Source organism: Microtus ochrogaster, chromosome 8 (assembly GCF_000317375.1).
Source record: "Microtus ochrogaster isolate Prairie Vole_2 chromosome 8, MicOch1.0, whole genome shotgun sequence".
Classification (NCBI taxonomy): domain Eukaryota; kingdom Metazoa; phylum Chordata; class Mammalia; order Rodentia; family Cricetidae; genus Microtus; species Microtus ochrogaster.
In genome coordinates this window covers 83,796,913-83,811,052 of record NC_022015.1, presented here as the reverse complement: position 1 = coordinate 83,811,052, position 14,140 = coordinate 83,796,913, and the positions used below count along the sequence as shown (strand labels likewise).

Below are 14,140 nucleotides of genomic sequence, written 5' to 3'. Positions count from 1 at the left end.
CTCTAGTTCATATCCACTGACTTCTCTTCATATCCACGATCCTTCCTCTCTAGTTCACCACTGACTTCTCTTCATATCCACGATTCTTCCTCTCCAGTCCATCACTGACTTCTAAGTGGAGCATCGCCTTCCCGTCTCCTCACCAAAGGCTGTCTTCCAGACCTCACGCTCGTGTGGTCTTCTTCGCCAGGCATGCTTTTCTCTTCTCCTGCCCGGTGAAGTCCTGTTTTTTCCCCACATTCCTGAATCACCTCAGCCTGCCTGCCAGCTGTTGTACAGCTTCATCTCCTTCCCCAGACACCATATCTCACAGGGGTCTACAGCCTTCCTTTCTACACACCTGATTGGTTGGTTGCCCTAGAGAACACTAATGCAGAAGTATTCTTGGTGAAAGAAAATGTTCTATGCTTAAGAAATCATGGGCCATGCCTTGTGCTATGCACTTGGCTGCTTATAATGCAGAACTATGTACCAGGGGCTCTGAGAACTTCACTGTGATGGACAGCTTGTTCAAACCACTTTGTGACTTAGCATTTCTGTAACCAACTTGACCTCAGAATGCATCTTCAAATTATAATGTCGTCATCTGGTAGAAACCCCCCAGTTTTGGAGATGATGCTATTTTGCTCCCCTAATTTTGTCTACCACCTCATTCCACCTTTTCTGTCTGTGGCTAACATACATATAACTCCTTGGCCAATGTTCCAGGAAGTCAATCGTGTTTTGTCACTTCCCTGCTTAGAAGCTTTCTTTGTCTCTATGCTTCTCACAGAGTGAAGTTGGCTTGAAATCCAGTACCCGTCATGGGCTGGCTGGTTCTCCCATCACAGGCTGGCTGGTTCTCCCATCACGGGCTGGCTGGTTCTCCCGTCACAGGCTGGCTGGTTCTCCCATCACGGGCTGGCTGGTTCTCCCATCACGGGCTGGCTGGTTCTCCCGTCACAGGCTGGCTGGTTCTCCCATCACGGGCTGGCTGGTTCTCCCATCACGGGCTGGCTGGTTCTCCCGTCACAGGCTGGTTGGTTCTCTTTTGTTGTTAATTCTCTACTCTGCCATTCCTTCACACACTCTGCAGTGTTGTCTACCTGAGCAATTCATCAGACATGGCAGATGCCAGGGGTCCCTGAAGCCTGCTTTGACTCAAGTGGAAAGAGAAAAATCTGCCCTATGTCTGATGACCCTAGACCACTGCATGCCTCTTTGTGTGGCACTATCTTTGGTGATGGAGACTGTGGGCTCTGAACTGTGGAGACCATGAGGCCCACTCGTCACTGGAGCCACCATGCTGGGCACAGTGCAGTGTCTAGCACCCCGAAGGGCGTCTGGTTATTAATAGGCTGTTCCACACACACTCACAGCTGATTACCCAGTGACTGTTACCCTTTTCCTTTCAGTCCAGGAAACAGAAAGACTACCAAATTCCAAACGTTATCTACTGAGTTCTCAAATGTCACCTCCTCTGTAGAACTTTCTCTGGTCTTCGACCTGGAAACCAGCTTCTTCTTCCCACCCCTGGTACCAACCAGGCATCCTATAGGTATGTGTGTCTTGCTCCTAGGCTGGTACCAGCATCATGAGCAAGCCATTGGTCTCTGCCAGCTTCACCTCTGCGCCTTTCTGATCTCAGCCTATTGTCCCAGCAGCAGTGTGTGGCAGAGGCTCGGCAGATGTGGTGAAGAGATGGGTGAATGATGAGTGGGTGGGGGCACTCACTTCTGAAAGGATGCTTCGGGGAGTCTGATAGTAATTCTCTTCTTCTGTGTCTTGAGGGGGTTCTGAGTATAAATGGTCTTCATAATGATGATTATGATCTTGCCTGAGTTCTTGGAGACTATTTTGTATTAAATGCTGAAAAAGAAAGATGCAAAAGGAATTAATGAGTTCCTTCCTTCCTTCCTTCCTTCCTTCCTTCCTTCCTTCCCTCCTTCCCTCCTTTCTTTCAATAAAATTAAACCAATTCTTTCTAGAAAAGCTTTAGTAGATGAGTTGTGTTGACAAGGTAGCAGTCTCTTTCAGTACGACATGCAGAAGCCCACACACTGGACTTGCCTCTTCAATCTGGGTCACCTCTAATGGTGTGAATGTTTAAGCATAGCTCATGTCTGGAATTTTTCTCAACTGTGGAGAAGTTATAGCTCAGAACAAGAAGTTTTCTGCTGTGAGAGGCGTGACAAGGCATGGAGCTTTGTCATGGTGCCTCCACCCCATCTCATTCCTGTCATCTCAGCAGCTTCTGAGGAGGCAATCAGCCGGGAGTCACTGAACCTCCAGGGTTCCTCTTCTGTGTTGTGCCTCCTCTGTTTCCATAGCAGTGCAATTAGCTAGTGTTGGCTCTGTGACAGTGTGAATTATAGGTTTCCAGGTGAGGTAGATACGAGCAACTAATTATTGCCTTCCCTCCCCTAACAGACACCAGATACCCCACAAAGGCAGCTGCTCTGAGTAGCCTAAGGATTGTTATGAGTGCAATCTGGTTACTCCAGGAACAAGACTGGGTGGTGAGGCCTTGCATAAGCCCCGAATGTTTGTTAGGAATTCCATGGAAGGTAAGTGTGTGTGTGTGTGTGTGTGTGTGTGTGTGTGTGTGTTAGATAGATAGATAGATAGATAGATAGATAGATAGATAGATAGATAGATAGGTAGATAGATAGATAGATAGGAAGGATACCATGATTCAGGATGGTTCATCTTCCAGATTTTTTTCTCTCATAGAGAATACAAATGCAAGACACATTCAGTGGGAACTGTATTGCAGATTTTGAACTATAGTCTTTGTGTGGGCCACCAATAAGGGTAAGATAACTTTTTTGTAAGTCTGGTGGCAGCAGTAGCCACAGCTCCTGGACAGCCCTGCAGTCACAGGGGAACAGCAGACCCTGCACTGCATGTTTGTTGCTGAGCTGTGATGTTCAGAAAGTCAGGTGTGGTAGATGCACTTTCAACTCATGCAGCTTTCCATTTATTATGAGTTTATCAGGACTGGCCCCGCTGAGAAGCCCACAAGCATCTCTACATACTTAAGTCATGTCCATTTCTCTATCTCAAAGCCCTTTGCTGTGATACGAATGTTCCCCTTGGAAACACATATTGAAATTGAAATGTCATTTTTAGAGCAGTGATGGTAGAGTTTTAAGGATAGTCAGGTCATAATAGCATGTTCCTGAGTGCCAAGTCTGAGATGAGGAAGGCTGCTTCACCCTGGTTGTCCTCTGCCTTGCTTGCCTGTCTGCCGGTCACCTGATGAGCCAGCAAGAAGGCCCCTATCAGATGAGATCCCTCTCTTGATCCTGAATCTCACAACTGTCAGAGCTGGGGAAACCAATTGTTATTGCTGTTTGGAAACTCCTAGAGTACTGCAGTGTTCTGTTATGGATGCTGAAGATGCACTTGGGAGCGGGATTAGGCTGAGTTGGGAGAGAAGGGTTCCTGATGGACCAACAACATCAATAACAAATCCCAGCAAGACACGTGGTTGTCTTTCACTTGAGATGGTTGAAAAAATAGTATTACTTGATCTGAACAAATGATGGGAAAAGGAAAAAGCTGCCAAGAAGGCTCCTCTGTGGGGAAGAGTTCCTCCGAGTGGGAGTTTTGTTCAAGGTCGGTCTGCCTGCCTTGATTCAGGCCACTGGTTTTCCTCATGGCTGAGGTGAGGCGTTTGGCCTGGTGCTGTTGATATGCCGGAAAAGCTTTTAAAATGTTGGAGAGCTGCCAGCTAAATAAAATGAGAAGCCTTGCCTGTGCATGGTACCCACAGAGGGAAAGGAGCCAGTGGGGTGTCTCTAAGGGATGAAATAACAGATTTCAGGGAAATAAACTGCCCAGCCTGTTTACTGAGAATAGCCAAATCTAGACACACAACAAACCCAGAGACACAATTCTGTGACCTTCAGGGGGCAGGCACGCTCTCTGACTTCCTCAAACAGATTGCATTCGGAGTGAAGAGGATCTGACACCCAGAATGAGAAGTTCGACCTGGGGTGAGCCAAGGGAACTCCACCTTCCCTGAGGGTGTGGACAGCACAACAGGAGATCACTTTGTGCCCTGTGTGTGGAAGGAGGGGAGGTTGCTGGCCACACTTAGGGAAGGAACTGCCATCTGTCAAGATTTTCAAAACAGAACTAAAATCTTTAGAGTCAGCTAGGCAATCGTTAAAGCCTATAGAATGGGAAATGAGCAAGTATGAATAAATATTAAGATCAGAAATCATTCTCTCTCTCTCTCTCTCTCTCTCTCTCTCTCTCTCTGTGTGTGTGTGTGTGTGTGTGTGTGTGTGTGTGTGTGTGTGTGTGTGTGTGTGTATGCTTTTTGTTTGTTTGTTTTTCCCCACTGGCCTGGAACTCACCAAGCCGGCTGAGCTGACAGGTCAGAGAACCCCAAGAATGCACCTGCTCCTGCCTCCTCCTCCTAGAGTTATGAGGTGTGCCACCACACCAGTTCTGGGGAGTCAAAGCCGGTCCTCGTGTTTACATAGCAAACACTGCTCTGAGGGACCTATCTCCTCAGCTGTCTCCTCCAGGAAGAAAGACGGGCGAGGTCAATGCCTGCTGCTAGCCAGTGGTTCTATTCAGCAATGGCCGCTCCCGGCTGCAGCGTTCTGACACAGTAGGAGGAGGTTTGGATTACCATGTCTGGAAGACTGGCCCTTGGCAATGCGAGGCCGACATTCTCTGGAGCACTATAGAGACCAAAGAAAGGACTGGGGTCGGAAACTGGTCTTCTGTCACCCAGCGGAGGCTTCTCCTGCTCAGACAAAAGTCGTTTCGCAGTTAGAGTGCAATCGCCCTAGTGTTGCTGTCATCCCCTCCACTACCACCTGGGCGTCCCTTCTCCAGGGTCCCCAGGGCTTTGATGTCTGCACTGCCCAGTGGCCAGTGTCATAACACAAAGACAAGGATCAGCCTTATCAATGACACTTTCTCCTGCTCCCAAGTCCCCAAGGACACCCAGCCTGGCCTAGCCATGGCCGTACCACTAAGACAAGTCCCCAGAGACACCCAGCCTAACTTTAACAGGTGCCCCGAGTGCCCCCCCAAGCCTCTCCTCCCCATCGTGTTTCCCTTCACGTCCTGTCGTTTCTTCTCTCATCATTGAATCTACTGGGAGACATGCCTTGATCTCTCCTTCTCTTGGGCGTATGCTGTCAGCATGGAACAACATGGAAAATATACCCATAAATGTAGTTACACCCAAGATCCTTCTGTGGCAGGCTCTAAAAAAGGACCGGGAGAAATTTACAAAGCTCCTTATGAAGCCAATTAAAACCTTCAGTTGCTTACCTGACACAAGAGACATTATATTAAAATGCGGGCAGGTGGAAACAATGCTTGAGACGCCTCCTTAGACTTAGCCATTCAAAGGGAAGCTGGCTATGTACTAAAATCACAATGGTGAAAATAGTATACTGCACGCTGCTATGAAAATTGCCGCCATTAACTCTCACTCCCCCTGCCGCAACAATGACAATATAATTTAGCTCTCTTACAAAACACAAAAGTATTTTTCCTTTTGTTAATTGTGAAAGTAGCAAGGGCATGCGTGTCCTCGCTCATTTATTCTCTGTATTAGCACCAGTTGCTAAGGGGAAAGAAAGGGCCGCTGTTGTTTCTAAGGAAAGAAGGCAGTGCTCAGGTGCCCTGAATGCCATCATTAGCGATGTCGAGTTACCTCTGTATTCTGATGAGCTGCGTGCGCACCCTGGCAATACGGTGACATGAAGGAGACCCAGTCTTTGATCGTCTCCCTGAGGGGGCAGGAAGAGAGTTTCGGATGAGATTGGTAGCAACCTCTCCCACACGCGTTCTGGACCCAGCAGACTCTTTGCACTCGGAGCAGCTTTGGGATCAGCTGCCTACAGAACAGAACTCTTTCCCCAGGCAGTAGCCTGGCCCACTGTTCCCTCGCTGTCTCTGCATCTGCACAGTTGAATTAACCCTCATGACTCCTCCAGTACGGAAACTCAGAAACAGCAGCAGGAACATGGGGCACAGGGCTTCTGCTTTCCCAGGTGTTCTGCCTGTCAGCCCCAATTGCATATCCTCTGGTCGTCCCCCCCTCAGGAAATGCATTTTTAGGAAGAGTGTTGTATTGGTTCATTCTTTGTCTGCTTGATATAAATACAGGTCATCTAGAAAGAGGAAAACTCAACTGAAGAAATTCCTCTATCAGGTTGACTTGTAGGCAGGTCTGTGGGGGTGTTCTCTTGATTAAATATCAGTGTAGTGGGGCCTGGTCTACTGTGGGCTGTGCCGCCCCTGGGCAGATGGGCCTGGGTGCTCTAAGAAAGTAGGCTAAGCAAGCCATAGCGAGCAAGTCAGTGAGCAGTACACCACACTCCCGGGCCTCTGCATCGGTTCCTCCTCCAGGTCCCTGCCTTAAGTTCCTCCTCTGACCTCCCTCAATGATGGTCTGTAATCAGGATGTGTAAGCTAAGCAAACCCTGTCCCCAGGAGTGAGTGTTCCATCACAGCAGACAGAAAAGTGAACGAGGCAAGTGCGTCTGCGCAGATCGACACATCCCCCCATCTTCTTTTCTGCTGTCATGGGTGGCAATTCAAAAGAAAACTGCAGCTTTGGGTCAACTGGAAACGCGAAGGCTTCACGCTCGACTTCAGCCTTGCCTCCTCCGGCGCTGTAACCTCTCTAACCTCTCTCCAATAGATAAGCGGGCGTGAGATTCCACAGGAGCTGCTCTTAAAAGCCGCAGATGCCTTGAGGGTGAGCAGTCCCTCCCTGTAGCTCACAGGTTTTCACAGAAGGCATGAGTGATAGCGACTGTCACGGCTTGCTTTGTGACCCTCTCCTCATGCACAAAGTCTTTCCGGCTCCCAACCCTCAGCTGTTACCTTGCGCAGAAAGGGACTACTTGCAGAAATAGTTGGTTAGGTTGAGGTCATACTGTAGAGATACCTCCTATGCTAGTGAGACTGCTTGCTATCTGCAGGGAAAAAAGGAGAAGTTTGACCCAGAGATGTGTGCACATGGGGAACGCCATGTAAAAGCTAGGGTTTGGCTGCTGTAGCCAAGGGACCAGCAGCAGTTCCGCGAGAGAGGGATGAAAAGAGCCTTCCGTCCACAGCGCTTCACGGGAGAGGCCATATCTGCTCCTCATTCTGACTCCCAGCCTTCGGAACAGTGAGGTTAGAAACCTGTTGTTTATACCACAGTTATAACATGCGCAGGCAGCTAGCAGAATGATTCTGAAAACTACTTTAAAAGTCAAGGAGGAAGCTTAGTTAGCACTTGCCACGCAACCATGAGGATCTGAATTTAATCCCTACAGAAAAGGCAGGCACGGTGGAGTGTCTGCAACACCAGCTGTGGAGCAGAGACAGGCGGATCCTGGCAGCTTTCTGGCCTAGCCTAACTCAATCCAGTGAGGGGCTCTGTGCCAAAAAACAAAGTAGACAGCTCCCGAGGAGTGACGGGCAAGGTTGTCCTCTGGCCTCCATGTCCACACACACACGCACACACACACTCACATGTGCACACACACATATGTGTAAACACTCAAATATGCAACCATAAACATGTGCACACACTCAGATGTGCAGCCATGGACATATGCACACATATACACACACTAACATGCGTAACTACACATGTGCACACGCTCTCACATGTGCAATCAACACATGTATACACCCTCACATGTACAGCCACACACATGCACATACATGTATACATTCAAATATGCAACCACGCACATGTGGACACACTCAAATATGCAGCCACACACAATATGCACACTGGTACATACACACACTTACATGTGTAACCACATACATGTAAACACGTACTCTCATGTGCAACCACACATATGCACACACATGTGCAACCACACACATATGCACATACACATATACTCAGATTGCAGCCACATACATATGCACACATACAATCACATGTGCAGTCAAACACATGTACACACACACTCAGATGTTCAGTCATACACATACATGTGCACACATACTTACATCTACAGCCATACATATATGTATGCACACATGTGCAGCCACACACATGCATACGTATACACACACTCACATACGCAGCCACACTCAAATGTGCACACACACACACACAAAACCATTTTAGAACACTGAAGACTGCTGCTTTGCACTTGCAGCCTGGTTTCCATCCTCAGCCTGTTCATCATCTATAGATTTATAATGATTTATAATGCTTTAATTTCACACTCAGCAGACACGCTCTCATCATGCCCTCACCTGTCATGGCCAATGAGGAAGTAGTCCCTGTTTGCGGTTCTGATGGACATCACTTCATCCGGGTGGCATTTGAACATCTTCTGCACAGACTGCATCTTTTCCGGGCTATTTATACCAACGTCTATGATGGTGCTTCTACAGACACAAAGGAACCAGACTGATACAGAGAGCAACTTAAGATAAAAACAGATCCCTATTTTAAATTAGGAATGAAACTGACGGTTTCATTGACCCACATTTTAAAGACTGTCTAGTTCACATCATAAATCTCATTTGAATTCTTTCTATTTTAGAAAATAACTCTGGATCTGCTTCATCAGTAATTGAAAACACTCTGCTCAGCTGGAATTTCAATTCAGAAGTTTCCATTTGGGTTGGATTCCTGAGTCCACAAATCACTATATTTTCCAACATTTCTGGTACGTGATTTCTGAAGAAAAGACAAAGAATAGTTTATCTAAATATTTCTTAAAGTCCACTTTGGCTCTATGAAATTGAATTTAAGGAGCTCTTTCTCATCAAAAAATTAAGTGAGACAAAGTCCTCAATCGAAGGATCAGGAATTAGAGATTTACCGCCTATGACATACAGTGTGAAGCAGCTATTTCACTTTTACTTACGCCGTTTGTTATGTCGGTTTTTTAGAGACACAAAACCTATGGCAGGTCTGAAGCCCTGGCTTCTTTTTGTTAGAGATTCAGGTTCAAGTTTCTGGGCAGCTTGTTTAGCGTTTGACTTGGGCACATTGTTGCTATTCAGTTTTCCTGGTTTGGATACGCACCCATCGATTTCGATGGAGCCTCGGTGTTGATGGTCTTTGTAATAGGAGAGGCTCAGGCCCCTTTCCCCGTTCTGGGACAGGATGAAAAGCCGCCTTTTCCAGGAGGTCTGAAAACGAGAAGGTTCTGCTGTTTAGCTAAACCTCAGAAGATGAGCAGGGATTTTTCTCAACTGCTCCTGAGGCCGGAGGGAGGCCGGTGGGAGGCCCGTGGGAGGCCCGTGGGAGGCCCGTGGGAGGGAGGCCCGTGGGAGGCTGGTGGGAGGCCGGTGGGAGGCTGGTTAAACTACAGCAATTACTTACTGCCTTGAAGAAAAGCTGAGGGGGTGGCGACTTAATGAAGTAATCTTGCTTGTGAACTTCATTTCCATAATAAAATGTAAATTGTTTGCCTAATAAAAGAAAGTGAAGAGGGTTCAGTTTGTTCTCTCATAAATTTCAGAAAAGAATGGCTTCACTTGGAAAACAGTATCTATCTCCAAATTATTCCGCCATTCAAAAGAACATGTACAGTAGCTGCTCCCCCACCCAGCCCCAACGAAAGACCAACTGTAGAACAAGCAGCAGCTGGCATCTAGAGGTGGCTTCATTCAGCTCACACCTGCCTGACTCGGTTTTTGCAGTTTGGCCCTGGGTCCCTCGGTGTGAGCAAAGTTTGTTTCCTTTCTCATTTTGACAGTGAGGTAATGTGTGAATCACCCTCTGGCACAGCCAATCAAGGCAGGACCACGTGCTGGTGGGGACAAGGCAGGAGGCACTAATCTCTCTGTTGCCAGAACAGGTTCGGTGGCCTCAGAGAAGGAAGTTCAGGAGAGGGGCCTCAACAGTGTGACTGGATATCATGATCTCAGCCACTTTATTAAACAACCCCGACTCCATTTTCACCTAACAGGCTTTAAGCCTTTGGGAAGGTCTGTCTTTTCTGAACCTCAAGGCAAACCAGACCAACACCCTGGGATGTGAGATTAAAATGTGCTCTTAAATACAATTTTAACAGCACTGTTTTCCTGAATGAAAGTAGTCCCTGCATTTCAGTTAGACAGTTTAGAAACTACAATAACAACATTAAAAACAACAACAACAACAACAACAACAACAACATAATAATAATAATAATAATAATAATAATAATAATAATAATAATAGAAAGCTACCTTTAATTCCAGGAATTGTGATGAAACAGCTAATATTTGGGAGCCTCTTTATTGCTTCTGCCACCAAAATTTCCACAGCAGGTATTTCTGCTTTTATTTGTCAAATTATGTGTGCATGTTTAGTGCACACACATACGCACACACACATACACACACACACTTCTTCACATACCAGGACTATTAATCTACAAATGTATGTGTCACAGAAAATATTAGAGCACCCACATAAGACAAAACAAATGCCGATTCCCTCCAGCTCTGCTGGAAAAGGTTGTAACTCATGGGACGTTAGGTAGAGCACTAAGAACCATGCCAGACCCACCTAACAAATAATCGAGAAGATTACGTTGTTCCCAAGAAACCCAAGATTTATAAGAATAAGGAAATATTTGGTCCCAGTAAGGTAAAATTTGTAATGCCTGGCAATGGGTCAAAGGTAGCTGGGCACGCAGAAGAGGCAGACAAACGTGACAATAATACAGGGGATAACTAATCAATCAAGGCAGACCTTGAACTGGCACAGGTGGGAGACATGCCAGAGATTTACTGTTATTGGCAAAAGCTCGGGAGATACACGAGTTAGAGAGACCCAGAGTGAACTCTGAGAGACGAAAACAATGACACCTTGGGGGCAGGGAGGTCTACACCATAGACTGTAAGAGAAGACCGAATATTTTAGAGGAAAATTACCATGCGACCTGAATGTGTAGTAGTAGGGACAATCAAGATAAGCAAAGCAAAGTTCAAAGCATAAAAAGAAAACTCATGCACTAGGAGCAGTCTTGTGTGGCCCAGTATGCAAGAAGCTGGGATTCCTTAAAAAGAGGGGAAAAGACAAAAAATTTTAAAAAAATTGAAGAAACAATTCTAAAAGTTTTACAAACTTAAAACTATAAACCAAGACCCATTCAATCCAATGAACCTCACGAAATACAAGATATGGGAAAAGTAACATACCCTGAGGTTCCTCAAAATTAAGATGTTCAAAACCATGTCACCAGAGAAACATCTCAAAAGTAGACAGTGGAGAAAAGACAGTTCACACACAGCAAAGACGAGCAACAAAAGTGCTCAGTTTCTTTGTAAAATTTATTTATGGGTATGAGTAGTTGCTGTGGGACAATGGTCTTGTACCCTGTAAAGATTTGTTACTTGTATTTTAATAAACACTGATTAGCCAGTAGCCAGGCAGGTAGTATAGGTGGGGTGACCAGAACAGGAGAATTCTAGGAAGAGGAAAGGCTCAGTTTGTAGTAGTCACAGAGGAAGCAAGATGAGAATGCCTCACTGATAAAAGGTACCAAGCCATGTGGCTAATATAGATAGACAAGAATAAAGAGCTAATTTAAGGTTAAGAAAGAGTTAATAGGAATCCTGAGCTACTAGACCAACCAGTTTATAATTAATGTAGACCTCTGTGTGATTCTTTGGGACTGGATGGCTGTGGGACTGGGCAGGACAGAAACTTCTGTCAACACTGCAGTGTAAAGGCTAGGGGTGGACAATGAGATTACATCGCTGCAATGAGCCTGGATTATTTGTGAACTAATATGCTATTATTTAGGCTGTTATAGGTTTAAAAACATATAAACCCTAAAGTAATGGCTAAAAATAATATAGTACAGTTTAACAGGCTAATTAGAAGGATGAAGTCAGGTCATAAAAGTGCTCAATTAATTCACAAGAGAACAGAAAACACGTGTGCGTGGGGGGGGTAGGCCAAATGAGAAAAATAAAAAACAACAATACGATGCAACAGATTCACATAAAATCTAAATAGTCCAAGTACCAGAAATCAAAGGAAGAAGTTGTCAAATTGGATCAAATAATAAGATCCAACTCTATGCTGCTTAGGAGAAACACAGGTGTAGGAAGCAAAAGTAAAAGAAAAATCACCCATGTCTAAGAGATCCCGTTGCAAAAGCGACTTGGAGAGCTCTGGAAGGGTGTATTCAGCTTACAGATCAGGTAACCGTCCATCACAGGGAAGTGGGGCATGAACTCAAGGAAGCAGAAGCCATGAAGGGGTGCTGCTTACAGGCTTGCTCCTCGTGGCTTGATCAGCCTCTTTCTTTTACAAGTCAAGGTCATCTGCCCAGGGTTGTCATCACCCACAATAGACTGGGCCTTCCCATATCAATCATTAATCAAGAAAATGTACCCAACAGGTCAATATGATGGGGGCATTCTTTCAATTGAGTTTTCTCTTCTCAGAGGACTCTAGGTCAGGTAGAAAAAAAAAAACAAACAAATGAACAAAACCCAAAGCAGTACAATACACTGTATTAACCCGAAACACAAGGAATCACATGTAGATTTCAAAGCAAGGAATACCATCCAGGATTAAAGAAAGTCATTTTATAATAGTATAAGAGTCAATTAATCCTAAGAGAATATAATAACAGTAAACATATGTGTACCCAATAACAGAGATTTAAACATGAAGCAAAACCTAACAGAATTGCAAGGAATAACATAAACTGCCCTGGCTAGCTCACCCAAGGCAATAAGCAGCAAGTGAGGCTACTACTTCTGCTTTCACGCCCTTAGGGATGGCTCACCCACACCTACACCAGCAGGGCCAGCTTTACTGTGTTGTCCAGAGAAGGTGCAGGCTGCTCTCCTGAGTATGTAAATAAAATAAACATATTCAAAATGAAATGCATGCTTGCCCCTTGTCCTTCATCTCCTGAGACAGGCAGGAGAGTTGACCCAGACCCCCACCAACTGAGTGGGTCCTGCCCCTCATCTGTCATACCTTAGCAGGGGCAAGGGAGAGGTGCCTTCCCTGACCCACTCCTGGCTGCCTGTGGCAGGTGGAGGAGCTGGTCCTGAGGTCAGGAGAGTCCCTGCTTCTCACCAGATGCAGTGCTCAGGAGAGCGGCCTGCACCTCGTCTGGACAACACAGTAGAGCTGGCCCTGCTGGTGTAGGTGTGTGTGAGCCATCCCTAAGGGCGTGAGAGCAGGAGCAATAAGTAGCCTCAGTTGCTGCTTATTGCCTTGGGTGAGCTAGCCAGGGCAGTGCTGGAGAGGTTACCCTGCTGGTGAGGATGAGGGAGAGCTGGTGGACTGGCCAACCCAGCATCCACCCAGGCCCAGAACCAGAGCATTGAGCGGGCTCACTCCAGCATCTACTCCATCTACGATCTGCTGGAGCACGTGAAGATACTGGTCCTGTAGACCCAAAGCTGCAGGATCTCTATGATACGGGGCAACAACAGTATATCCTGTGAGGGCCAAGCATCAATAGTGTAGCAGAAACCAGAGGCTCTGAACTAGACCAACGACTCATTGCAGTGATCACTTGCTAGTCACGATGAATGTGCTAAATGGTACATCATGTGACTCCCTGTGACAGTACAGCTTCTGTGATAAGAGGTTTCTTTTTCTTTTTTTCTTATCTTTTAAATTTTATTTTGTTTTATCTTGGGGCAGGTGTCACAAGGGCAAAGGGCAGATGTGAAGGACAGGGAGGTGAATGGAATCGAGATGCATGATGTGAAATTCACAAAGAATAAAAAGTTAAATTAGAAACAAAAGCAAAATGACAGTCACGGACTAAAATGCCTTCTCTCAATAACAGAGAGAGCACGTAAGGGAAAAACCAGCCAGGATACATCAGCTTGAGAAACATCACCAATGGCTTAATCTGGTTGGTTAAGAGCATTCATAGAGGACAGTGGTAGAATGGTTGGTCCTGTTGCCCTGTGTACAGCCATAGCTCTTCTTTGTTGACTGAGGTTTCTGTCCTGCCCAGTTCTGGCAGTTGTTAAGTCCCAAAGAAATCACACAGAGGTCTACCATAATTATAAACTAGTTGGCTTAGTATCTCAGGCTTCTTATTAACTCTTATAACTTACATTAGCCCATAATTCTTGTCTGTGTTAGCCATGTGGCTTGGTACATTTCTCGACGAGGCCGTCACATCTTGCTTCCCCTGTGTCTGGATAATGACTGCAGACTGAATCTTTCCTCTTC

At 46.0% G+C, this 14,140-nt stretch overlaps 1 protein-coding gene across 2 annotated transcripts in view; it reads right to left on the bottom strand.

Moving 5' to 3' along the window:
• Plekhs1 (pleckstrin homology domain containing S1) overlaps positions 1 to 9,053 on the bottom strand; it is a 17,999-nt gene extending 8,946 nt beyond the window's left edge. The window contains exons 1-5 of one of the 2 annotated variants that reach the window (XM_013348137.1): positions 9,011 to 9,053; positions 8,230 to 8,364; positions 5,669 to 5,744; positions 4,628 to 4,744; positions 1,714 to 1,848 (exon numbers count right to left, since the gene is read on the bottom strand). In XM_013348137.1, the coding sequence (XP_013203591.1) occupies positions 1,714 to 1,848; positions 4,628 to 4,744; positions 5,669 to 5,744; positions 8,230 to 8,324 (423 nt within the window). In that variant the 5' untranslated portion in view covers positions 8,325 to 8,364; positions 9,011 to 9,053. Of the gene's footprint in view, positions 1 to 1,713; positions 1,849 to 4,627; positions 4,748 to 5,668; positions 5,745 to 8,229; positions 8,365 to 9,010 lie in introns of those variants that run through there. The other variant, XM_013348138.2, reaches the window with a different exon arrangement.
• Between the last annotated feature and the right edge of the window lie 5,087 nt (positions 9,054 to 14,140).